The sequence below is a fragment of the Diabrotica virgifera genome, chromosome 7 (genome assembly GCF_917563875.1).
Source record: "Diabrotica virgifera virgifera chromosome 7, PGI_DIABVI_V3a".
Lineage (NCBI taxonomy): Eukaryota > Metazoa > Arthropoda > Insecta > Coleoptera > Chrysomelidae > Diabrotica > Diabrotica virgifera.
In genome coordinates this window covers 226,263,911-226,289,269 of record NC_065449.1, presented here as the reverse complement: position 1 = coordinate 226,289,269, position 25,359 = coordinate 226,263,911, and the positions used below count along the sequence as shown (strand labels likewise).

The 25,359-nt window shown below is 33.3% G+C and overlaps 1 protein-coding gene across 3 annotated transcripts in view; it reads left to right on the top strand.

The window, feature by feature from the left end:
- LOC114348805 (liprin-alpha-1) overlaps positions 1 to 25,359 on the top strand; it is a 145,502-nt gene that overhangs the window by 55,429 nt on the left and 64,714 nt on the right. For all 3 annotated transcript variants that reach the window (XM_028299298.2, XM_028299286.2, XM_028299291.2), the window contains exons 2-7: positions 14,342 to 14,443; positions 19,486 to 19,650; positions 19,719 to 19,793; positions 20,301 to 20,402; positions 21,602 to 21,697; positions 22,048 to 22,335. In XM_028299298.2, coding sequence (XP_028155099.1) covers positions 14,342 to 14,443; positions 19,486 to 19,650; positions 19,719 to 19,793; positions 20,301 to 20,402; positions 21,602 to 21,697; positions 22,048 to 22,335 — 828 coding nt within the window. The remainder of the gene's footprint in view (positions 1 to 14,341; positions 14,444 to 19,485; positions 19,651 to 19,718; positions 19,794 to 20,300; positions 20,403 to 21,601; positions 21,698 to 22,047; positions 22,336 to 25,359) is intronic.

Below are 25,359 nucleotides of genomic sequence, written 5' to 3'. Positions count from 1 at the left end.
AACGCGGTTTATATTAGTAGCATAGGATATAAATTTTAAATCTGTTCGTTATTAGCACAGGCACAGATGTTCATATTAATGCAGCCGGTTTACAGGATGTCCCATATTAACTCGTTCTAATAATACGGCAATTTACTATCAAATTCTTGTCATTTAGTTAAATATCTAAAAATTGAAATTGAAAATCGGACGTGGGGTGAGACAGGGATGCGTGTTGTCGCCAATTCTTTTCAATGCCTACTCCGAACAGATCTTGAAAAAAGCTCTTGAGGGTGTAACAGCTGGAATAAAGGTAAATGGAGTTCCCATTAACAACATTAGATATGCGAATGACACTGTCATCTTAGCTGAAAATATGGAACATCTTCAGGGTGACCAGAATAGCGGAGTTTGGACAAGAATACGGTCTAACAATGAACGTCAAGAAGACAAAGTTTATGAGAATATCGAAAACTCAAAGAAATAACGAGAATCTCTTCAAAAATGGATCCAATATCCAACGTGTCGACCAATATGCATGCCCTGGAACAATGACCAACTCCACAGGATATTACTTACAGGAAATCAAAGTCAGAATAGAAAAGGCTAGAGCAAATTTTAATAAAATAAGAAAAGTACTCTGCACAAGAGATTTGAAGTTACAGCTAAGAGTTAGGTTGGCTAGGTGCTGCGTCGACTTTGTTTTATAGAATGGAAGCTTGGACCTTGAATGCTGCATCAATGAAAAATACACCACGATTTCTTGTTCTAGGACAATTATTATTGCTTCAGTAAAATCTGTCTCGAATTCTGGCAAGCATTCTTTTGACTCCAAAATATCCTCCAGAAAGTCTGCTATGAAGTGATTGCAAAACTTTTAATGTTTAATTTTGGCAGTACGAATTATTGTTGAACTGTACGTACAATCATCGGGAATTTCCCGGAGATGACTTCAAAAAAGAAGAATATTAGAGAGAAATGAGAAGTCTCAGATATAAACAATAAATCTGAAAATTCTCGTGGAACCACTTTCTGGTAATAGTCTTAATCTCTGCCTTTTGTTAATGTGGCCCCACTGAAGAGGTCTAGAGACCGAAACGGATATATATGGGCATGGTGAATCATCTCTGAACCAAGATGAAACATTTAAGAAGAATATTACTTTGCCCCTCTCTTTGCCCCAAACTTTTAGGTCGTTTTTATAATCATCTCGTACTAATGCTATAACATTTGAATTCCTATATTTTTCGCATTGCATTCCAAAACGACTAATAGCACATTTCATTAAGTATTAAAAAGATTTATGTGTCTGTAACGTTGTTAATTAAAGCTTGTATCTAAATAAAAAACCGAAGAGCCTCCGGATCTGGCAACATCCCAACCCTATTAATTAAATGCACAAGAAAAAAATTATATCACCACATCAAAAATTAGTTTCGAAACTGTATCATGAAGCCAATACTCCCGAATAATGAAGTAGAACATGTTTATACTATAAACAAAACATGTATAAAAATGTGTTACGGAATATCTAACCTTATAAAATCCTAACGCGACAAGTCACGAAGTCTGTCCGGTACGGTTTCGATATGTAAACATTTAATGACGTTTAATCATTGGCGGCTGGTCACACATTTATGGACACATTATAGATTTTTTTAAATATTTAATTTAATCAGAGTTGATGATATTCGTTTCTGTGAAATAAAAAAAAAATATCTGTGAGATAATACAGACTAAATTTTATTCATTGTTTTTAAAAGAATTCGATCGATCCCATACGTTAAGTGATACCTGTGCGCTGTGCTTAAGAGACTTTTCAAACCCGATTGCGATTGTGTGAATTCTTATTATAAAGCCCGGCTCGGCAAGCCGTCCCCAGATTGAAGATTTGCTTGTAATGAGAAACTATGGAATATTAGCCGACAGGCAACCAATTATACATTTCCCGTACTATTTGAATAGCAAGTACGGCAGAAACAAATCTGCCGAGCGATGATCTGCAAACGGTATCAAGGCACGTACAGCCATTTACCTTGCTATCGCGTCCGGGATAAAATTATGAAATAGGTAAGTAGGTAGTTTTACGTCGTTTAATTATTGATATTGTAATTTTTTAAGTTGTTAGGAATTACCATTTAGGTGGTAACGGGATCCAAAATTAAAAAAGAATTGTTGAAATATTAAAATATGTTAGCTGACATGAAACCTAATTATCGACAGACAAATTCAACCAATAAAACCCGCTAGTTAATAAAATTAAGTGAACTTAATGCATATAAGTTATTATTTATGTCTTTGATGTACTTGGTTTGGTTGGTGTTTCATTGGAAGTTTCAAAAATTGTATAAAATATTCTTTATTAATACTTATAAATATACTTTATAAATACTCTTTATTTTTGTTTATGTGCAATTATGTCGTAAAGTTAATAATAAATTCGAGACAATTCAATAATTATGCTTCCCCTCCGCTTCCACTATTTCCCCCCTTAACTCGGAGAATATTGATCGCATAAAAAAAATGTGGAAAATAAATTGTAGGAAATTGCGTTTTCAACAATTTTAGTTCTCACCATTTTTGTCGAAAAGTTGAAAATGGCGGAAATATTAAGCAACAACGGTTCTCCTTTAAAATCAATATAGCGGCTAATGCAACCGCGTAATTCAGTCGTGATTTTAAATTTACACTACTATTGATCTCCCCTAAAGGATAGAATTATAAAATTGCGGGCAGCTCGGAAACAAGATTCAATTCAGTAATTATGCTCCCCCCACCACTTTTTACTATTTTCCCACTTCATTCGGAAAATATCAACCGCATGAAAAAAGTTTTTAAAAATAAATTGTAGGGAATCATATTAGTCCTGTCGCCAGGGGGGGTACAACGGCCTCGTTAATTCAGATGGACTTACTCAAGTTTTTTTTATGTATTTTGACCCGTAGAACACGAATTTTTTGGGTAACAGTTGATCCGGATGTCGATAAGATTGTTATAGACCAAGAACTTGAGGAATCAAATAACAGCGATTTTTGGCAAAACAAAACAATATTTTGTATTTTTTGGGCCATTTTAAGTAAAAAATATTTCTACAAGTTTTTTCGTAGGATGCACAGTTTTCGAGATAAACGCGGTTGAACTTTAAAAAAATCGAAAAATTGCAATTTTTGAACCCGAATAACTTTTGATTAAAAAATAAAATAGCAAGTCTGCTTACCGCATTTGAAAGTTTAAGTCAAATTATATCGGTTTTGATTATTTGCATTGGTAAAAATTTATTTTTTTATTGTTTAACAAAGCTATAAACACGTAGGGTTTCCCGTGCTTTTACATGCGTTTTAACGCATGTAACGTAGAAATAGTCTTGATTGCACTAGTACCTATTCTACCTACTCGTTCGATTTTAAATGAGAAATCATAGAAACATCACTCACGCACTAGTTGTTTGTAGCTTTGTTTAGCAATAACACAATAAATTTTTAGCAATGCAAATAATCAAAACCGATATAATTTGACTTGAACTTTCAAAGGCGCTAAGCAGAATTGCTATTTTATTTTTTAATCAAAAGTTATTCGGGTTTAAAAATTGCAGTTTTTCGATTTTTTGAAAGTTCAACCGCGTTTATCTCGAAAACTGTGCATCCTACTAAAAAACTTGTAGAAATATTTTTTGCTTAAAATGACCCAAAAAATACAAAATATTGTTTTGTTTTGCCAAAAATCGCTGTTATTTGATTCCTCAAGTTCTTGGTCTATAACAATCTTATCGACATCCGGATCAACTGTTACCCAAAAAATTCGTGTTCTACGGGTCAAAATACATAAAAAAAATTTGGGTAAGTCCATCTGAATTAACGAGGCCGTTGTACCCCCCCTGGCGACAGGACTATATTTGGAACAATTTTAGTTGAAAATGGCGTAGATATTGAACAAAAACAATTACTACAAAATCAATTTGGACTTACGCTCGCGCCATTATCGCATACGTACTACCTTAAATATTAACTTAAGCAAAAAAATGAAAAAGTTTAAAATTGTGTAGAATTTAATTATATTTTTGTATAGAAACATTTTTGTCGTAAAACTAATAATAAACGAGATAATTGAATAATTATGCCCTAACTGTCACCATTTTCCGCCATAACTCGGAAAATATCGACGGCACGAAAAAATTGTACGAATAGAAATGATAGAAAATCACATTTTCAACAATTTTAGTTGTTATACTTACTTTTTGTCTAAAAGTTGAAAATGGCGGAGATATTGAGCAAAAACGGTTCTCGTTTTATATCAGTCGAGATTTTAAATTTACACTACTATTGACCCTCCCTAAATATTAGAAAAATAAAATTTGGGGCAGCTCCTAATGCAAGGTTAGGCCTGTTATTCGTCTAACCCGACTGGACTAGTAGAAGTAGACGAAACTACTGATAGAGGTACGGTGACCATATGTACTTATTTAAGTAGGACAGTACTTATTTTTAAATATTGTCCTAATGTACTTTAAAACCTTTCTAAGGACACGCGAATGTACTTATTTTTTCTAAAAAATGAATATTTTTATCTTTTACTACTTAAACAAATTTCTTTGTATACTGTTCCAGGTATTGCAGCTTTTGTGTCTTGATGGTTTCCAATATTTCCATTCTTTTGTTGACTCTTCTCATTACTTCGTTGTTTGTTACAGGCTCGGTCCATGCTATCTTCAGGTACCTTCACCCACAGTTCAAATGCTTCCAACTTTTTAGTAGTCGACGAGTTAATAATTGACCATGCTTCTATCCCGTAAAGCAGAGTCGAGAAAATATAACACCTTGCCAGCCTAACTCTCAAGTCTTAATTATTTCAGTTCTCTTGCACAAACTACCTTTCTCATTTTATTGAAGTTGGTTCTTGCCTTCTCTATTCGAACTTTGATTTCTTTGGAGTAATCGTTTGTGTTTTCTTGATGTTTACTGATAATCCATATTGTTCTCCATACTCAAATATCTTGTTCATTAGCTTTTGGAGGTCTTGGAGGTTGTCCGCTATTATGATAGTGTCGTCCTCATATCTACTGTTGTTAATTGGCGTTCCATTTAGGTACCTTTATTCCTGCTGTTTCTCCCTCAAGAACTTTTTTCATAATTTCTTCAGAGTATGCATTTAATAGTAGTAGTGACAATACACACCCCTGTCGCACTCCTCTTTTAATTTCGAACTCTTCTGATGTGTGTTCGTTAATGCGTATGTGTGTCTGCTGTTTATAATATAGATTTGTTATAATTCAAAGGTCATTGTATTGTAATTGTTTTGCTTTGAGGACGTCCATTAGCTCTTTTTGGCGGACTTTATCGAAAGCCTTGTTGTAATCTATGAAACAGACGTACATATCCTGATTCACATCCAAGCATCTTTGGATTAGTAGTGTAAATCCAAAGTGGTTTCTTCAATATCCATATCAAGTGTTTGGTAAATGCGTTTATGAATGATCTATAAAAACATTTTAAGTGTGTGAGACATCAGGCTTATGGTGCGGTGGTCGTACACAAAACTTCACTGCACAAGTGAAACATTTTTACACAAAAAGTGTAACCTACCTAAAAAACTGGAGTACAAATTTTCATGAATTTAAACTATTCAAAATAGTTCTAAAGCGAGCTCCACACTCTGGACGAAGTTACTTCGCCAAAGTTGACCGAAGTCCGAAGTACCCTCTCTACACACTAGTTCTACTTCGCGAGGAAATGCGATTCCGACAAAGAGCGGTGCGATACCGACAAAGATCCCTTTGACCAGACTGACAGAGAATGGAAGTAGAACGAAGTGAGGCAAAGTTACACAAGGTGGCCGTCTACACTCTCGTTCTTGTTGAACCTCGATCGACTTCGGCGAGAGTGTGGAGCTCGCATAAGAAGTGAAATAACATGGAACGATGTTTGTTATTCTCTCGAAGCTTTTAAATTGTGTAAGATGATTTGACGAACTGGGAATTTTGAAAGACGTGGCTACAAGTGAAAAAATTGCTGAGTGGAACAGAGAAGAAAAAAATAGTCAGGATCCATGGCTTAAAGTGTTTAAGTATGTAGATCAATTCAAACTGAAAAACTTACAAATATTATGCTAATTTATTTTTTGTCTTCCGGGTACTAGTGTGGCTATCGAGCGTTTATTTTCGGTAATAAATAATTATTATTGGACGTCGGAAAAGTCACAAATGTCCATATCCACTCTCAAGGCAGCGATGCTGGTGTACACAAATTTTGATGAGACTTGTATGAAATGTTTCATTTACTTCAGTCGAAGTCGGACCTTCTTAAATTAATTTTAAGTTCAGAAAAATATGAATGATGCAAAAAAACGGAAGAAGATGAGGCTATTCCAGGTCCCTCATCTATAAACTCTTAATTACAGGCTTGTAACTTTTTTAAAGTTAATGTAATGTGTTATGTTTAGTTTAATTTTTTATGTTTAGCTACATATTCTATTTATTTTTAATGTCCAATATTTGTAATAACGTAATTTGTCCAATAACAAGATACATTTTGCGTTTTTAATACATTTTTGTTTTTTGTACTCTTTTTTTCTTTAAAAAGATATGGTCACCGTAGATAGAGGTAACATGTCATTCCACAAGTATTAATTGTTCTTGTTCTTACGTCTAATATTTATGAGAGGTTTTTAGGTTTTCAGACGTGAGTAGAAGCCATAAGACAGAATATTTTTTGGTGTTTTAAAGGACATATTAAAATTTTTTGATAAAAATAAATTGGTAAGGCAAATTTATGACGGCGCTGCCTTGATGTCCGGTGAATTGTATGGTCTCCAGGCAAAAGTTAAAACTATTGCACCAGGCAAAACTATTATTTACTCACTGTTATAAGTCATTGACCTCTTTGACGATTCAAAATTTAAAAGTTACGCCAAAGAATTTTCAAAATATCTATTAGACAAGTTCATTAAAAATTATCCATCATTCTTTAATCAAATAAAATAAGAAAATGGATTAACAGGTTTATATGCTGATCCAAATATTTTCGGAAGGTGGGATAAGTTACAAAATATGTATAATTTTATATACTGCAATTCATTAGGTACAACAAACTGTTCCCGAAATTAATAAATTATTGTGCTCAAATGTGGGCAAATTCTGCCTCAAATGAACGGGATCTCTGTTGTCTCAAAAGAGTCAAAACGTATTGTCGAAACACCATGAAACAAGAGAGAATGTCAAACTTGTCTCAAATTTCAAATGTCAATAGAAAAAAACGTTTAAAATCTCCCCAAAGCAATAATAAATTTTACAATGACGTTATAACCCATTTTGCTACTTCGAAACAACATAGACTAAATAGACTTAATTTATAAACAGGTTTAGGTTCTAAATTTATAGGAAAAAACAAAAAAAAAACAAAAAAAATAAAAAAAAAACAAAAACCAAAAATCTCCTATGAAATTGAAGCCTTTTAAGTAGATGGCATACCTATCTGAGGAGACAAGACCTTGCCGACCCTGTCCCTAAAGCCACGAGCCGGCACTGCGTTTAATAAACGTTATTTTATTTTGTTGTATCTTTTTTATAACAGCTCCAGAATGACTGTATCGAATTAGGTAATTGCGATTTGAAAACATTTGTAGAAGTCCAAGGAAGGTTTTTATAAAGTGAGAAAATGTGATGAAATATAAAGATAATACTAAAAACAACAATGTATTGTCATATACACACAGTTATATTATACTCCTTTAGATTTACTTCACTAAAACTGCGGCTAACTTTGGGTCTATTTACTTTTTTACGTTTCATGTGAAATCCATGGTTTTGGCAATTTGTTTGATCTAAATATGATACAGTGGAACCCCGATAAGTTTGTGGTATTCCAGCAGAGGAGAAAGTTATAATAGGAGGTGATTTCAATGCACATGTGGGCCAAACCAAGACAGGATATGAAACAATACATGGGGGATTAGGCTTTGGAACTAGAAATGAAGCTGGAGATGACATGCTTGAATTAGCAACAGCATTGGATATGGCGATTGTTAACACATTCTTTAAAAAGAGAGAAACTCAACTTATTACCTACAAAAGTGGACAACATCAATCCCAAATAGACTACTTCATGATAAGGAAAGAAGACATACGTGAATGCAAGGACTGCAAGGTAATAGTGAGTGAGACAGTAAGCCAACAACATAAGCTGCTTGTTCTGGACATCGAAGTAAAAAGCGAAACTAAACAAAAATATCGGAGAGGACCACAAAAAATCAAATGGTGGTTGCTGAAAGATGAGAAAGAAGGTCTATTCAGGAGAAGAATAGTAGAAAAAATATGTTGGAACATGAAAGGAAGCCCTAATACAATTTGGAGAAAAATGGCCAGTAGTATTAGAGAGACTGCTATGGAAATACTTGGGAAAACGTCAGGAAAAAAGTTTGAGGATAAAGAGACTTGGTGGTGGTCAAACGAAGTACAAGGAAAAATAAAAGAGAAGAGAAAATTATATAAAAAGTGGCAAGAAACCAGATCCGACACAGATCTTCAAAACTATATGGTGGCGAAAAAGGAAGCGAAAGTAGCAGTAGCAAAAGCCAAAGCAGAAGCGTATTCACACCTATATGATCAACTTGATACCAGGGAAGGCGAAACGAAGATATATAAAATAGCCAAACAGAGAGCAAGGAAAGCAAAAGATTTTAATCAGATTAGATGTATCCGAGATGAAAATAATAAAATACTAGTTCACGAAAGGGAAGTCAAAAAGAGATGGAGAAAGTACTTTGACAGCTTATTAAATGAAGAATTTGACAGACAGCCTGTAGAGGCAACGGAGACAGTAGCAGCAATGGTCACCAAAATAACCAACGAGGAAGTGGCTCAAGCGCTTCAAAAAATAAAGAAAGGAAAAGCGGTAGGACCAGATGATATTCCTGGGGAAGTATGGAGAGCATTGGGAGAGACAGGAACAAGGTGGCTAGCAGGTCTGTTTAATAGAATTATGGAAGTCGGACAAATGCCAGACGAATGGAGAAGCAGTATACTGGTACCTGTTTACAAAAACAAGGGAGATATACAACAATGTACAAACTACAGGGCTATAAAACTGCTTAGCCACACCATGAAAATATGGGAAAGAGTAATTGACAGACGGATACGTGAAGAGACCGAAATATCCGAGAATCAATTTGGCTTTATGCAGGGTAGATCAACAACAGATGCAATTTTCATTATAAGGCAGTTGATGGAAAAATACAGGAGTAAAGAAACAAACGCTCATATGGTATTCATTGATCTTGAGAAAGCATATGATAGGGTTCCTCGAGAGATTCTGTGGTGGGCACTCAATAAGAAAGGAGTCCCTGGTGAATATGTAAAGATTGTGAGGGATATGTATGAGGGAGTAACGACTAGTGTTAGGACAGGTGTGGGAGAGACTGATAAATTTCATGTGAAAGTAGGATTGCACCAAGGCTCTGTGCTTAGTCCGTATTTATTCTCATTAGTTTTGGACCAGATAACAGCGAAACTACAGGGTAACATTCCATGGTGCTTAATGTATGCTGATGATGTCGTGTTAGTAGGAAATAGTGAAAGAGACTTAGAACAAAAACTGGAACAGTGGAGACAAGCTCTGGAGGAAAAAGGTTTAAAACTTAGTAGGACAAAAACAGAGTATTTGGAATGTTCATTTAAAGATGGAGCTACTACAAATAAAATGGTATCTTTGGATGGTGAAATGATTGTGAAAAGCAATAGTTTTAAGTACCTAGGATCGGTATTACAGAGTAATGGAGAAATAGATGGAGATGCATGCAGTAGAATTAGGGCTGGATGGATGAAGTGGAAAGAAGCGAGTGGTGTGTTGTGTGACAGAAAAATTCCAATGAAGCTGAAGGGAAAATTCTATAAAACAGCCGTAAGACCGGCTATGATGTACGGAACTGAATGTTGGGCAGTGAAAAAGAAAGAGGAACAACGAATGCATGTGGCGGAAATGAGAATGCTTAGATGGATGAGTGGAGTGACAAAGAAGGATAAAATTAGAAATGAGTATATTAGGGGAACTCTAGGTGTGGCACCAATTGATGCCAAAATGAGAGAGCATAGGTTAAGATGGTTCGGTCATGTTCAACGTCGAGACGTTAATCACCCAATACGAAGAATAGCTGAAGTGCAGATTCCTGGAAGGAGTAGGAGAGGAAGACCAAAGAAGACCTGGGGGGAGGCGATAAGGCAGGACATGTTGGTAAAGGGGATTAACATTGATATGACCCAAAACAGAATTGTGTGGAGAAATGCAATTAGGGAAGCCGACCCCGCATAGGGATAAGGCAAAGAGAATGATGAATGACTAAAAACAACAATGTATTGTCATATACACACAGTTATATTATACTCCTTTAGATTTACTTCACTAAAACTGCGGCTAACTTTGGGTCTATTTACTTTTTTACGTTTCATGTGAAATCCATGGTTTTGGCAATTTGTTTGATCTAAATATGATACAGTGGAACCCCGATAAGTTTGGACAATACATTGTTCAAATACATTGTTCAAATGGAACCCCAATAAATTGTTTCCGTGGACAATAAGGTTAAATTATAATTACACGCAACTCAACCACCACACCACGGAACATATGTATTTCATGTTTTTGCAATTATAATTGAGTTTATCTGTAAGTATACCGTATTACATGAATTTTTACCATATTCTCTGGCTAACCCTGATTTTCGATAACCCGGATCGGCCGCGGTCCCGATTAATCCAACTTATCGAGGTTCCACTGTATATAGAATTGTTTAATTAAATTTATGATTATTAAAATGTATTGCATTAATGCACAAACTTGAATTTTCAACTTCATCGCAGAGAAAATGTTGAAAAATAGTTTTTATTATTGTAAGTAATTTATGTTTTAAAATTATTTTTTATTATAAACTGCATATAATAATTGTCTGCATATTAATTTTTGATATTGTCAAAAATAGAGATATTCTTGAGCACATTTTTAGAGTTACTTATTTAGAATTATTTAGAGCCGCGTTCTCAAAAGTAAAAATCGCTGTGAGGATTGCCAACCTTTGAAGCGGAGACGGCACCTAGAGAAGAAGAAAGAAATTCCCTTACAGAAATGATAACTCCCTACGAAAATAAGGTAGATGAACAAGTGGAAGAATGCATTTGGAAGTAATACTTCAGAAACACAACTACAGAATTTAAAATTTTTGTTAAAAATGGTTACCCTTTCTGTTTTTCTTGTAACGAAACAAGATTATAACCCACTTACATTGGGTTATTATTTCCGGACACGATATCGCTACCTACATTCTAAACCCAAGTATGAGAAATAATGTTTTCTCGTATTTGGGATTAGAATTATTCAGTAAACCGACGCAATATACTCAGAATCAACCTCTAACTCGTTTCGCCTAAAAACCCTCATACGCTCATAAGAGGCAGCGCTGAAAAATCTATTTGAATTTACTAAAGCTAGATTTTTCACAGTTGATTACTGTGAGTGTGTAGAGAAACATACTGCGGTCGGTCAAGCGAAACGTAGAACAGGGGTTACTGAGAGGGTATCAAAGTTGCTTTCCTACGAAGGTAATTATTTCCATTTACTAAGGTTGAAAATCAGTACACACATTCTAAATTAAATATAAATAAAAGTTATTATAGTCGGTCAGCTGTATGACGGGACAGAGCCGGTCGGTCGGCCCCAATAGTCGATTGAGGAAATGAAGCATTTTGGCTAGCAATTTTTTCGTCCAGCATGGATTTACTTGAAATTTTCACTGAAGGTAGGGAATAGTCCAAGGATCATTTTCTATATCATGCCGCTATCATACGCTAAAACCTTGGGGTGGTTGCCACCCCATCTCTGGGGTGGGAATTTTTTATTACATTTTAACCATGTAATTCGATGGAAAAAGTGATTCTAAGAAAAAAATGTTTTTTACATTTTCTTCGTAAAACTAATATTTTTCGAGTTATTCGCGCTTGAAAATAACAGTTTTTCGACGAAAAAATCGACTTTTAGAGGGTTTTTTGAGAATACAGTAGAACCCCGCAAATCCGAACTAATTGGGGGGCAGCCTGTTCGGATTCCGAACAAGAGTGTGGACAATATTTTTAGACTCAAGTTGACTATGAGAGAACCAAGGTAAGTTTGTGTTTAACCTTTATAAACACTTTATAAACCTATATATTAAAGTATAATATTTATTTTTAAGAAATTTTAAATGTCAAAGTCCTAGTAATCCTACATTGTCCAATTTTCTGGCTTTACTCTGTATAATAAACATGTTTTTAAGTTATTGTCTTGAATTTTTAAATTTTTTTCACTTTCCTTGATTCGGATTTGCCGAAAGTTCGGATTCGCGGGATTCGGATTTACGGGGTTCTACTGTACCTCAAAAAATATGCATTTAATAAAAAAAAACTATAGATACCAAAATTGTATCTTTTAGTAACACAAACCAAATTCTTTCCTATAATATCTTTAAGACCAATACAAACCGAGATACGGCATGTTAAAAGTTAGCTTTTTTCGTCAAATGCACAATTTGAAATATTCAAAGCCAAATAATGGGAAAAATTTGCATTTTTCGAGGAAAACTTAAATAATCTTTTTTCAAGTATACAATTAGACCTTTCAGAAAAAAAAAATAAAAAGTTTCTAGCATGAAAAGTAGCGACTTCATCAATCAAAAATATGTCGGTACCTGCTTTTCTCTACGAAAAAATCAGTAAAAACAACCCCCTTACTACCTTCCTAATTCAAAATTGGTCTTCGCCTTTCTGTAGTTCCTTTTATATTTATATTATCAATACACTCAAGGAGTTTGACCTATTTAAAATGCCTAATTTTGGAAAAATTGGAGTTTAAAGAAAAATTGATTTTTTGCAATTTGGTATTTTTCACCTTTTACTTCAAAATATCTCCGAAAATACTGAAGATATGAAAAACATTATAAACTACTAAATTGTAGCTTTTTTAATGACTAAAATTACCCTGTGCATAGATTTTCATTACAGTGAATAGTTTGCCAGATATAGCTGTTTAAAACCTCTATTTACCAGCAAACACCCCCTTATTCGAGCCCTTTAAACCCGCCCCAATTAAAAACTAAGGCATCTTACGGAATTTAATTTGCACAGTCTTATAGCTCTTTAGAAGTCCTACAAAATCATTTGAGGGGTCTCATTACTGAGAGGATATCAAAGTTGCTTTCCTACGAAGGTAATTAAAGCCATTTACTAAGGCTGAAAATCAGTACACAGTGAGATATAATATTTTTCCACAATTAGGCATTTTAAATAGGTCAAACTCCTTGAGTGTATTGATAATATAAATATAAAAGGAACTACAGAAAGGTGAAGACCAATTTTGAATTAGGAAGGTAGTTAGGGGGTTGTTTTCACTGATTTTTTCGTAGAGAAAAGCAGGTACCGACATTTTTTTGATTGATGAAGTCGCTTAATTTTCGTGCTAGAAACTTTTTATTATTTTTTTTTGAAAGGTCTAATTGTATACTTGAAAAAAGAATATTTAAGTTTTCCTCGAAAAATGCAAATTTTTCCAATTATTTTTCTTTGAATATTTCAAATTATGCATTTGACGAAAAAAGCTAACCTTTAACATGCCGTATCTCGGTTTGTATTGGTCTTAAAAATATTATTGGAAAAGAATTTGGTTTGTGTTACTAAAAAATACAATTTTGATATCTACGGTATTCTCAAAAAACCCTCTAAAAAAGTCGATTTTTTCGTCGAAAAACTGTTATTTTCAAGCGCGAATAACTCGAAAAATATTAGTTTTACGAAGAAAATGTAAAAAACATTTTTTTCTTAGAATCACATTTTCCATCGAATTACATGGTTAAAATGTAATAAAAAATTCGCACCCCCGAGATGGGATGGCAACCACCCCCAAGATTTAGCGTATGGTAGCGGCATGATATAGAAAATGATCCTTGGTTTCCTCAATCGACTATTGGGGCCGACCGACCGGCTCTGTCGCGTCATACAGCTGACCGACTATAATAACTTTTATTTATATTTAATTTAGAATGTGTGTATTGATTTTCAGCCTTAGTAAATGGATATAATTACCTTCGTAGGAAAGCAACTTTGATACCCTCTCAGTAACCCCTGTTCTACGTTTCGCTTGACCGACCGCAGTATGTTTCTCTACACACTCACAGTAATCCACTGTGAAAAATCTAGCTTTAGTAAATTCAAATAGATTTTTCAGCGCTGCCTCTTCGTCTATCTGTTTATATTTCTTTTAGTAACGGGCTCAATATTTTTATAATTATTGTGTATTTCAAGTTTCAAAATTACCTACTTTTCTTTTACTATATTCTTTTTATTTTATTGCAGGAATTTGCTACGCTTACCAAAGAACTAAATGCAGCGAGAGAACAACTCTTAGAACGAGAGGAAGAAATCTCAGAATTGAAGGCTGAACGAAATAATACAAGGGTAAGTATTAGAGAAGATCAGTGGTTCCCAAAGTGGTCCAGGTGGACCCCCAGGGGTCCACGAGGGACTCAACGTGGATCCACGTTGGCGTGAAATAAAAATGGGGGTTCACAAGTTGCAAGTGGGGGTCCACGAAAATGTTATAGCAATTTGGTATTTATTTAAACAAATTTGCATTTTTTTATTGTAAAATATCAATGGAAAAAATAATATTTTAATAGTAGTGACTCAAAAATGTTATTTTAATGATTTATAACAAGTTATTTTGATTAAAAACAAGTTTTTGATCAAATTTTAGGGTAGAAAACATTAAAATATCGTTTGTTACATTTTCCTCCATTCCCAAAACACATGTCTTTCGATTTGACTGAAAATTTGCCCACAGATAGCCAAAACACAGGACTAAGTGATTAAAAGAATTTGTATCGTTTTACAATACAAAAAAAATATGTGGAATAATATCAGAGTCAAAAATATAGGCGTCTACTGTAATAAGTACAATTAATTCGGAAAATATCGACCATACGAAAAAAATGGTTAAGAAAATTATAATAATGATTGTAAACACAATTTATTTGGATCAATTTCAATTCCTACCATTTTTGTCGAAAAATTGAGAATTGCGGAGATATTGAACAAAAACCACTGCTATCAAATCCATCAGGGCTTATGCTTGCGCCTTTACAGCATACGTACTACCTGAAATATTGATTTTAGCAAAAACATGAAAGAGATCAAAATTGTATAAAATTTAATTCTCTCCATTTTTGTATAGGTACATTTTTGTTATAAAACTAATAATAAACGAGATAATTCAATAATTATGCTGTAACTGTCACTCTTTCCCCCATAACTCGGAAAATATCGACGGCACAAAAAAATTTATAATAGAGTAAATTATAGGAAATCATATTTTTCACAACTTCAGTCCGTACACTTGTTGTCGAAAAGTTAAATATGGCGGAGATATTGAGCAAAAACGGTTCTCCTTTATTCGCGATTTTAAATTTACACTACTATTGACCCCCTTAAGATTAGGAAAATAGAATCTTGCTTGGGTAGCTCGGGCATGCAAGATCAAATGCTAACCCGACTGTACTATATAATGTTGACTCTTTATTGCATGTAACTTTTCTTGTATTGTAAAACTATCCAAATTCTTTTAACCATTAAAGTCCTGTGTTTTGGCTATCTGTGGGCAAACTTTCAGAAAAATAGAAGAACATGTATTTTGGGAATGGAGGAAAATGGAAAAAACAGTGTTTTAACGTTTTCTACGCTAAAGTTTGATCAACAACTTGTTTTTAAAACAAAAAACTTGTTATAATGCCTAATAATCACATTTTGGACTCCCTTCTATTAAAACATTAATTTTTCAATTGATAATTAACGATAAAAAATGCAAATTTGTTTAAATAGATTCCAAATCACTGTAAAATCGCTTAAAATGATATTTTGAGAAAAGAAGAGACCTTCAATATCTTATTTTTACCCCCCCCCCCCATGTTTTTTCATTGGAAGTATGGTAAAAATGGAGCAGCAAGGGGTCCACCGAAACCAGTATATTTTTTAAAGTGGTCTACGAGAAAAAATAGTTTGGGAACCTCTGGAGTAGATTGTGTCATCCAGATTTCCTATTTTTCTTAGACAGTATCTGTCCTGATTTTGTAGTCTGATACGTCTACACAATTCCAAGAAATTAACGCACGACCTTAAAAATCGGTCATTTTTGATGTCTCGAATTTCCTGAACCTGTCGTTCGATTTAAGTGATTTTTTAAATTATATATATTATAGCCTTATTCTTTAACAATATCGCTGTAATAATATTGTTGCCAGATAGGTAAATTGTCATTGTATACCGAGTGTACCAATCAAACTGTGTTTTTTCTCAAAGTTCACCACACCCTGTGGAATATTCTAGCATTTATAAAATACTGAAATTGAAACCCAACATTCTGATTTTTTATTCAATCGCTTATGTTGGATAATAAAAAAGTAGGTACTTTAACAATTAGCCATATTTTTCATCAATACAGGGTGTGCGGCAAACTTTAAAGGGTAATTATATATGAGTAAGAAATGAGAGTTGCTTTATAAATTTATGTCCGCAAATGGCTCGTTTCCGAGATACCGGGTATGAAATTTTTCTTACAAACTAACGATTTATTTGTTACTCTAAAACCGGTTGAGACATGCAAATGAAATTTGGTGAGATTTAAGAGATAATCATTGCACATTTTTTAACAAACAATTAAGAATGTAATATTCACCATTGGCGTGCATACGGGTAATATAACCCGGATGCGCGCCAATGGAGATTATAAAATTCTTAGTTGCATGTCAAACAATGCGCAATAACTACCTCTTAACCTTTCCGTGACCGTGCGGGGTATTTTAGGTACCCCAGATGCGGTTTTGTTTTTATAACTTTTCAAAATATATTTTTTTGCTCCCTCCAGGTAATCTTAGAAAATACTTTACCAAATCGTTTTTTAATAAAAATTATTAGATATATTCTCAATTTTCTATTAACATTGAAATTATAATTACTTGGGGTACCTCCTTTACCTCGCATGGCCTACTGCGTATTGAAATCAAAAGATCAGTTAACACCGGAAATTACAGAAAATCAGACAGAAAAACTAAAACATCATGTAGTACATTCAGAAAACCCATTTACAGCATACATCGAGGAGATAGAAAATTTGTATGTCCTGACTCTAAAAATAATGAATAAGACCAAATTCTAATAAAAGGTCAAAATAAAAAATATACATTGTTTAATAATAAAAACAAATTATTTCAGTGATTAGTGCTTTACTGTATAACTTTCCAAACAATAATGTATAATTTAAATGATTTATTAAAGTATTTTAGTGGGGTACCATAGTTACCCCACACGGCCTGAAGCGTAAGTTTTTGTAGCACGGTTCCGGAAAGGTTAATATCTACCAAATTTCAATTTTTTTCTCAACCGGTTTTAGAGCAATAAATAAATCTTCAGTTTGTAAGAAAAATTTCAAAATCTCGTATCTCGGAAACGAAGCATTTGTGGACATATGTTTATAAAGCAAACGGTCATTATTTTTTCATGCAGAATTACCCCTTAAAGTTTGCCGCACTTATTTCGAAACACCCTGTATTGATGAAGCACATTAGTCCAGAAAGCCACTGCGCATCCGCTAGGAAAAATTTTCTGATTCGGATTTTTTTGCACAATCTTACTCAAAAAGGACCCCTTTTAACAAATTTGCTTGTTGCCAGGTCCGAAAATGGGTCAAAATTTTTTTAAACGTTTTTATTTGTTTTTTTTCCTAAAATTATTTTTTTGCATGGAACAAAGTTTTTTTTTAGGTTTTTTGGATCATTCCAAACAGAAAAGGTCTTTAGTGACCTTTCTCTAAATTTGATAGTTTTTGACATATAACCGATTAAAAATTGAAAAACTGCGAAATCGGCCATTTTTAACCTTCAAAAACTATGTGAAAAACTTTAAATTTGAATGTTGCCAAGGTAGGTAGATATTCTTTAAACATCAATTGATGAAATCCCGAAGAGTTTTTTGCAATACAGTGTTCAAAACTCGTTTGTTTTTAATTTCTAATCACGCGTGCGCGACACTATTTTCCACCGTTGCATGTGTATACAGTATGTTGCAAATGAAAGGAATAAATTCGTTATTTCGTAAACCGGCGACTTTAAGAAAAAAACCCGAAACAGGGCGATTTTTATTTTTAAGTTATGATATTGTGGCATATATGGTATGCTAGTGACGTCATCCGTCTAGGTGTGATGACGTAATCGATGATTTTTTTAAATGAGAATGGGGGTCGTGTGGTAGCTCATTTGAAAGGTTCTTCAATTTTCTATTTAGTAATGTAAACATTTACATAATTATTTATACAGGGTGTCCAAAATTGTTTTATTAAATTAAATTATTTGACAAAAAAAGAAGTAAAAGGACACCCTGTATAAATATTTATATAAATGTTTATATTACTGAATAGAGAATTGAAGAACCTTTTAAATGAGCTAGCACATGACCCCTATTCTCATTTAAAAAAATCATCGATTCCGTCATCACGCCCAGATGGATGACGTCACTAGTATACCATATATTATGCCACAATATCATAACTTAAAAATAAAAATCGACCTGTTTCGGGATTTTTCCTGAAAGTCGCCGGTTTACGAAATAACGAATTTATTCCTTTCATTTGCACCATACTGTCGGTGGAAAATAGTGTCGCTCACGCTTGATCAGCAATTAAAAAACAAAGGAGTTTTGAATATTGTATTGCAAAAAACTCTTCGGGATTTTATCAATCGATGTTTAAAGAATATCTACCTACCTTGGCAAAATTCAAATTTTCAGTTTTTCACAGAGTTTTTGAGGCGGATTTCGCAATTTTTCAATTTTTAATCGCTTATATGTCAAAAACTATCAACTTTAGAGAAATGCCACTAAAGACCTTTTCTGTCTGGAATTATCCAAAAAACCTAAACAAACTTTGTTCCATGCAAAAAAAATTATTTTAGGAAAAAAACAAAAAAAAACGTTTAAAAAATTTTTGACCCACTTTTGGTCCTGGCAACATGCCGATTTGTTAAAAGGGGTCCTTTTTGAGTAAGATTGTGCAAAAAATCCGAATCGGAATATTTTTCCTAGCGGATGCACAGTGGCTTTCTGGACTACATGGCTAGTTGTTAAAAGTAACTTACTTAGTAAATAGTAAAAAGTGCCTAACTTTTTTATTATCCAACATAAGCGAATTAATCAAAAAACAGAATGTTAAGAAACCCTGAGGCTATAGTTGGGTTTTAATTTAAGTATTTTATAGATGCTATAATATTCCACAGGGTATGTTGAATTTGAGAAAAAAATATACTTTAATTTGTACACCCGGTATACAGTGGCAATTTGCCTGTCTAGCAACAATTTTACTACAGCTGTTTTTGAAGGTTTGAAAATTCAAAATTGTGTAAAAACATTTTAAAAAGTAACTACTGTTGAAATTGACTTGTCCCTCTTAATTGCAGTTACTATTAGAGCATTTAGAATGTCTTGTATCGAGACACGAGAGATCTTTAAGAATGACTGTTGTAAAACGTCAAGCAGCAGCTCAATCTGGCGTTTCGAGCGAAGTGGAGGTCCTCAAGGCTCTCAAAAGCCTATTCGAACATCACAAAGCTTTAGACGAAAAGGTAATCATAAAATTCTCAATTTGTTGCAAGTAATGTCCAGAACTAATATTATTTCTTTAAATTTTCAGGTGCGTGAAAGACTGAGGGTAGCTTTAGAAAGAAATTCCAGCTTAGAAGAAGAACTAGCAGCAACCAAAGAAGAAGTAAGTTATTTAATTATTTTCGTATAATGTCTACATTCTTACATATCAACTAGATCCATTCTACTCGTGTTTTTCATTTTTAATATTTCTAACATGGCTCCTCTAGATCGAATCGTTTGGAATTTGGTTACCTTTCCTGTTTTTTAAAGACCAGGCAGGTCCTTCTTGAAATCGCGTCATTCCCTGCCCGTCTCTATATCTGTCTCTGTGTGGTAACTCTTGAAAGAAACGCCCTAGAGTATTGAAACTTGTATCTCGTTTATACTCCTAGTCCAAGAAAGAACCCTATTGGATTTGGAATCCAGTAGGTAACACGTCACCAAAGTTACAGATAACTTTAAATATACATAGGGGAGAGAACTTTAAATACACAGATTTTTCTTACTTTCAAGAATTCTCTTGGATTCTTCTATACTCCATTGGATCGGTTTATTCAGAAATGCTCTAATTATGTCATTACCATAAGATTTTTAGTTCCGTATTACTTATTTGGTCATTGTCTTTCAGCTACAACAATATAAGCAAGCTAATGTACCTGCCACTGTTGAAATACCCAAAGAAAATGGACAAGTCGATGTTGGGGACCAAGTTATATCTACTAATAATAAGGTATGGTGCTTCTCAGAGGCTTTTTTCAGTACGTCACAAGTGACAGAAAAAAAAAGAATGTGTGTGTACTATGTACGCACGTAAGAAGATATTCTTCTATTATATAATAGGTAATTTAAACGAAGTAAATATACTTAAAAGGTTATTTGTATTTTATTTAAAAATCAAACTAACTTTCTTATCTACCACTTTCAAAAAATTTTTATTAAAACAACCAAAAATAAAAAAAAATATGAACCGCCCGGGAATTGAACCCGCAACCTTCCAATCTCAGTGCTAACGCATTTCTAACTACTCCATCGAGGCACTAGAAACAAATATGTAAGTTTCGGATATAATTACACAACACGGCGACATATAGTGTAAAAATGTTATGCTTACATAATATTTTATTAATCCAAAAACACAAGAATTATAATAAATAATACATTTCCTAAAACCACTAATATATTCTTTTAATGACTTATTTGCACGGTTACAGATACATACATACCTATCTTGAAAGATTAGCAATGAACTACATACTGTCAGTGTGCGCAGGCGCGCGGTAAATGTACAATTTTACCCTCAATCGATTCGCCGCTAAAGAAGAATATCTTCAAAAAGTACGTCCGTGATTATACACATTTATAACATTTATTCTAGTTGATGATAGATGGCGCTGTAATCGAAAAAAAAAATGATTTACCTATTATATATCTATACGACTAAAATCTAAAGTTCTTCTCAGTCTTTTAGTGTGTCATTAATTCTGACGTCGTATATGATTTTAATAATGTAGATAATCATTGCGTGACATTTTAGTTAAATCTGACACTTGTCAGAATCGTAATCAGCCAAATATGAAAAGAGTATTGCAGTATAACCCTTTTATTTGCAATTTGGTATAAAAGCAAATCAATCGTGTTTATTGCATTTATAATAAGGTATGTTCTTTGATTTGTATAGTCGTACAAATTGTACAGATTATAGTCGTATAGATAATACTTAAATCATTTTTTTATTATAGCGCCATCTATCAACAACTAGAATAAATGTTATAACTGAATTAATATATGTCACTTCCAACTTAAGGCGTTAGAAAGAAATCGAAAAACTGTGGCGCACTGACAGAAGCCTCTGAGAAAAAGTATAGGTATATTCTTGACATTATTGTGATAGGTTTGTTAATACTAACATTTGCATCTGTTGATCTATAGCCATCTTCGAAGCCACGTCTTGCCAACGGGGGAATGGAGCCTGATAGTGAAACTGCAGCTAGAATTACTGACTTGCAGATGGCACTGGAACAACAGGTAAGTTAATATTACAGGGTAATTCGTTAAGAATGTCCAATCTCTGAATTGTAGATTCCAGACCTCAAAATATTAAGATTTAACCGAAATCACTTAAATAAAATGTGGCTACTTACTGAGTTAGTCTCTCCTAGGTTTGACTAGTTAAAGGCCGAAACGATAATTTATTTCGGGCTTTGACTAAGACCGTCAGTCAGACCTGAGGATTGAATAGTCAAACCTAGGAGTGCCTGAAATTCGGGCTTTGACTATAACATTGATATAAAACAAAATTACCTTTTTTTAATTTTCATAATGTTTTAAATTATATACACACATAAAATATTCTAAATAAATTATACATATTTCAGACTGGAGAAATAAGTACCTGGCAGCGTCGTGTAGCGGAAATGCAGAACCGAGTAGCGGAACTGGAAGAGAACTTGTCGAAGGCACAAAAAGATCTGTTGAAAGCACAAGACACCAATTCTAAATTACAAAGAGATCTTAGAGAGAACGTGGCCCAAAAGGAAGACCAGGAAGAGAGAATTGCCACGCTGGAGAAAAGATACCTCAACGCTCAGAGAGAGTCCACTTCGTTACACGATCTTAACGAGAAGTTGGAACAGGAGTTGCAGCATAAAGAAGCTCAAATTAAGGTAACTTTAAAAACGATTATATTAGAGAGATATCGAAACCCTAAGTTAAAAGTTCCTTTATTACAGGATCTTTTAATAAAGGACAAATACAGGATATGTCTAATGAGAGTTATCGGAAACGCAGTTTTAAGGAATCTCTTATTTTGACAAATGACACATTAAATATTTTTGTAAATATAAAAATAACTTATAAAATTTTATTTGTTGATAAAAACATAAATATAAGTGAAGTTAGACGCCTTTCTTTTCTTGTTTCTTCGCATAATTTGACAAATTTGTCACATTTTTGACACGTTACGTCAAAATAAAGGATCCTTTATTAAAAGATTTTTGTCCTCTATTTTTCCTTAAATACGGGCGGCTTGTATTTTATTACAGGACAAAAATAAAGGACGCGATACTGCGCTTGTCAAAATAAAGGATCTTTTATTAAAGGACGATGTTAAATAGGGTTTCGATATCTCTCTATTATCGTATATAATATCATAAGACAGAAAATTTTGCCGGCAATATTTTCGACTGGCATGAAAGTTTGTTGCCTGGCAATTTTCGCGAATTAAATTTTGACAGTTAAATCACTAGACTGACGTCTCGTGATTTAACTGTCAAAATTTCATAAGCTAAAATTGCCAAAAGGCAACAAACTTGAATAAAACCAGAAGAAAACTTTGCCGGTAAATAATTTTCTCTCGAATGATATTCGACAAGACTATTTCACGAGACAATTAATGCACCATATCAACGAAACATAATCTTAATTTATTTGTTAAAAATATTAAAAGTACAATTATTATAAGCTACAGTCGGAAAAATAAAAGAATACCCATGAACGATCATATCAAGCGCATATTTTGGATTTGCTGCTTTTTTCTATAAATAACAAACGAGAGAGATAGATTATTAAGTGTTGTCTACTAAGGAAAAACGTTATCCAAGACATACGCAGTTACATATTTATAATTGACAGAGTGAGACGGCGATACAATTGTTCAACGTAGTTATATTAATTTAGTAGAAAATTTAAACTCACACTTAAATATTTCTGTACTTCTAATGTCATCCTTAGAAAAACATTCAACATCAGTAGAGATAATGATTGTATAAACTACTATTCGAGTAATCGTGATGGTCAACTATAATCTGACAGATTCAATTTCTGTCACTTTGACAGTGAAACTGGGTTAGGTTCGGTAGAGTTTATAAATTTTAATTTTTAGTCGTATTTACTTGAATAAACTCAGTTTTTTTAAAAGCTATTTTGATATTATATTGTATTTTTGGTTTGGTAAGTATTTATTTAATTAAAATAAGTCAATAAAATTTGTAAGTAATCATCTGTCAATATGGTTAACTTCTGTCTATGAGTTTGCCAAACGTGTACATATTACTCTGACTTTTCAATCATAGTGTATAAAATTACAGATTAGTATATTTTTACGAATGTACATTTATTTGCAGATAATGTCTGGAAAATGATCTGGATACCAAAATGATTAGTCACTTAAGGGGGGGTATGGTTTGAAATCAACATATCAAGCACATTTTTGTGATTTTTTTTCGAAGCTATGGTAGAATTATTTTATTTTTAAATTAAACAAACATATTAAGTATAATTCAAAGAATATTTAAAAAAAATTCAATCCAAAATATTTAAAAATCAGCCATTGGCGACAAATTTTGGCAGGCAGCTCAAAAATAAATGGATTTTGCGGTGGACATCAGAACTCATCACTGGATCGTACGAAACAAAAAATTCAAAAAGATTTAATTAGCTTATGAGTTTCACGAGGTAACAACGTCGAGTTTTTTTATTTTTAATGATTTTTGAATTTTTGGTATCACTCAGAAGTCAAAAATACGAAATTTTTTATAAAAATTTTGTGAAAACCAACAGATTTAATATTGTTGAACAAAAAATAAGCACAAAACGAAAAATATCTCGACGTTGTTACCTCACGAAATGTCTAAAGAAAATCTATGCAAAATTTCAGGTAGATCGGTCAAGTAGTTTTTCAGTTACAATGTCCACCGCATTTGAAAAAGCAGTTTTGAGAAAAATACGTTTAAAGTTTTGACAACTGCATCTTCATCTTCTGATTTGTCTGCCAAATCGTAAAGTGATGAACATTGGAATATGTTTTTTGAATTGCGGAGTAATCTACCAAAGAGAAGGCGAACAGTTGTTTAACGTTTCTCACTACGCTCAAGCGTGCTGGCGCGAAGCCGCGGCAACGCGAGTCGAAGGTAGGGATATTCAACACCCTGTATCTCTGGTAATTTTACTCCGATTATTTTGAAATTTTCAGAGAGTATTCTTGAAAATATGCACTTTTATTTGAAATAATAAAAAAAATTAAATAGTTCAAACCATACCCCCCCCTTCTTAATGCAGCCGACATAAACGACATTTTTTAAATTCCTGTTACTATTTACGTCCGGCAACTTTAACATGGAGAAATTCATAATACTATATTTCCTTACTCATTATTTTTGTATTATTAATCTATATCAAATAATTAATTACGGTAGTAAAAGTAACATTTATTACCAATCAATATATAGGTATTATCAGAAAAAGAATAACATCACAAAAAAATTTTGACACATTTACGTAACGAAAAATCGTACGGTGGGGTAGTAGTCACATCCGTTTTTTTACAGTATTAACTTAGTTTAGACGTTGTTTTGACTAGAAATTTTTGATTTGATTCGTATGCATATCATCGATGACGCATGGGTATTCTTTCATTTTTTCCTACTGTATTTAATATGCTTTGCAATAAGAAGATCACTTAGACTGTGTATATGTTACGGGTAAAGTTAGAATAACGGGTAAACATAGGATTACCCGGGTAAACTGCGGAGTACCCGGGTAAACTGCGGAGTACCCGTGAGGTATCGGGTATTTGTTACAATCTCGAACAGGGTCTTTTGCTTATTTCCATGGTGTATTAATAAATTAACTATGTAAGCTTGTAAAAAATTTTTAACCTCTTGATGTATGTCATATTTATTTAAATGTTT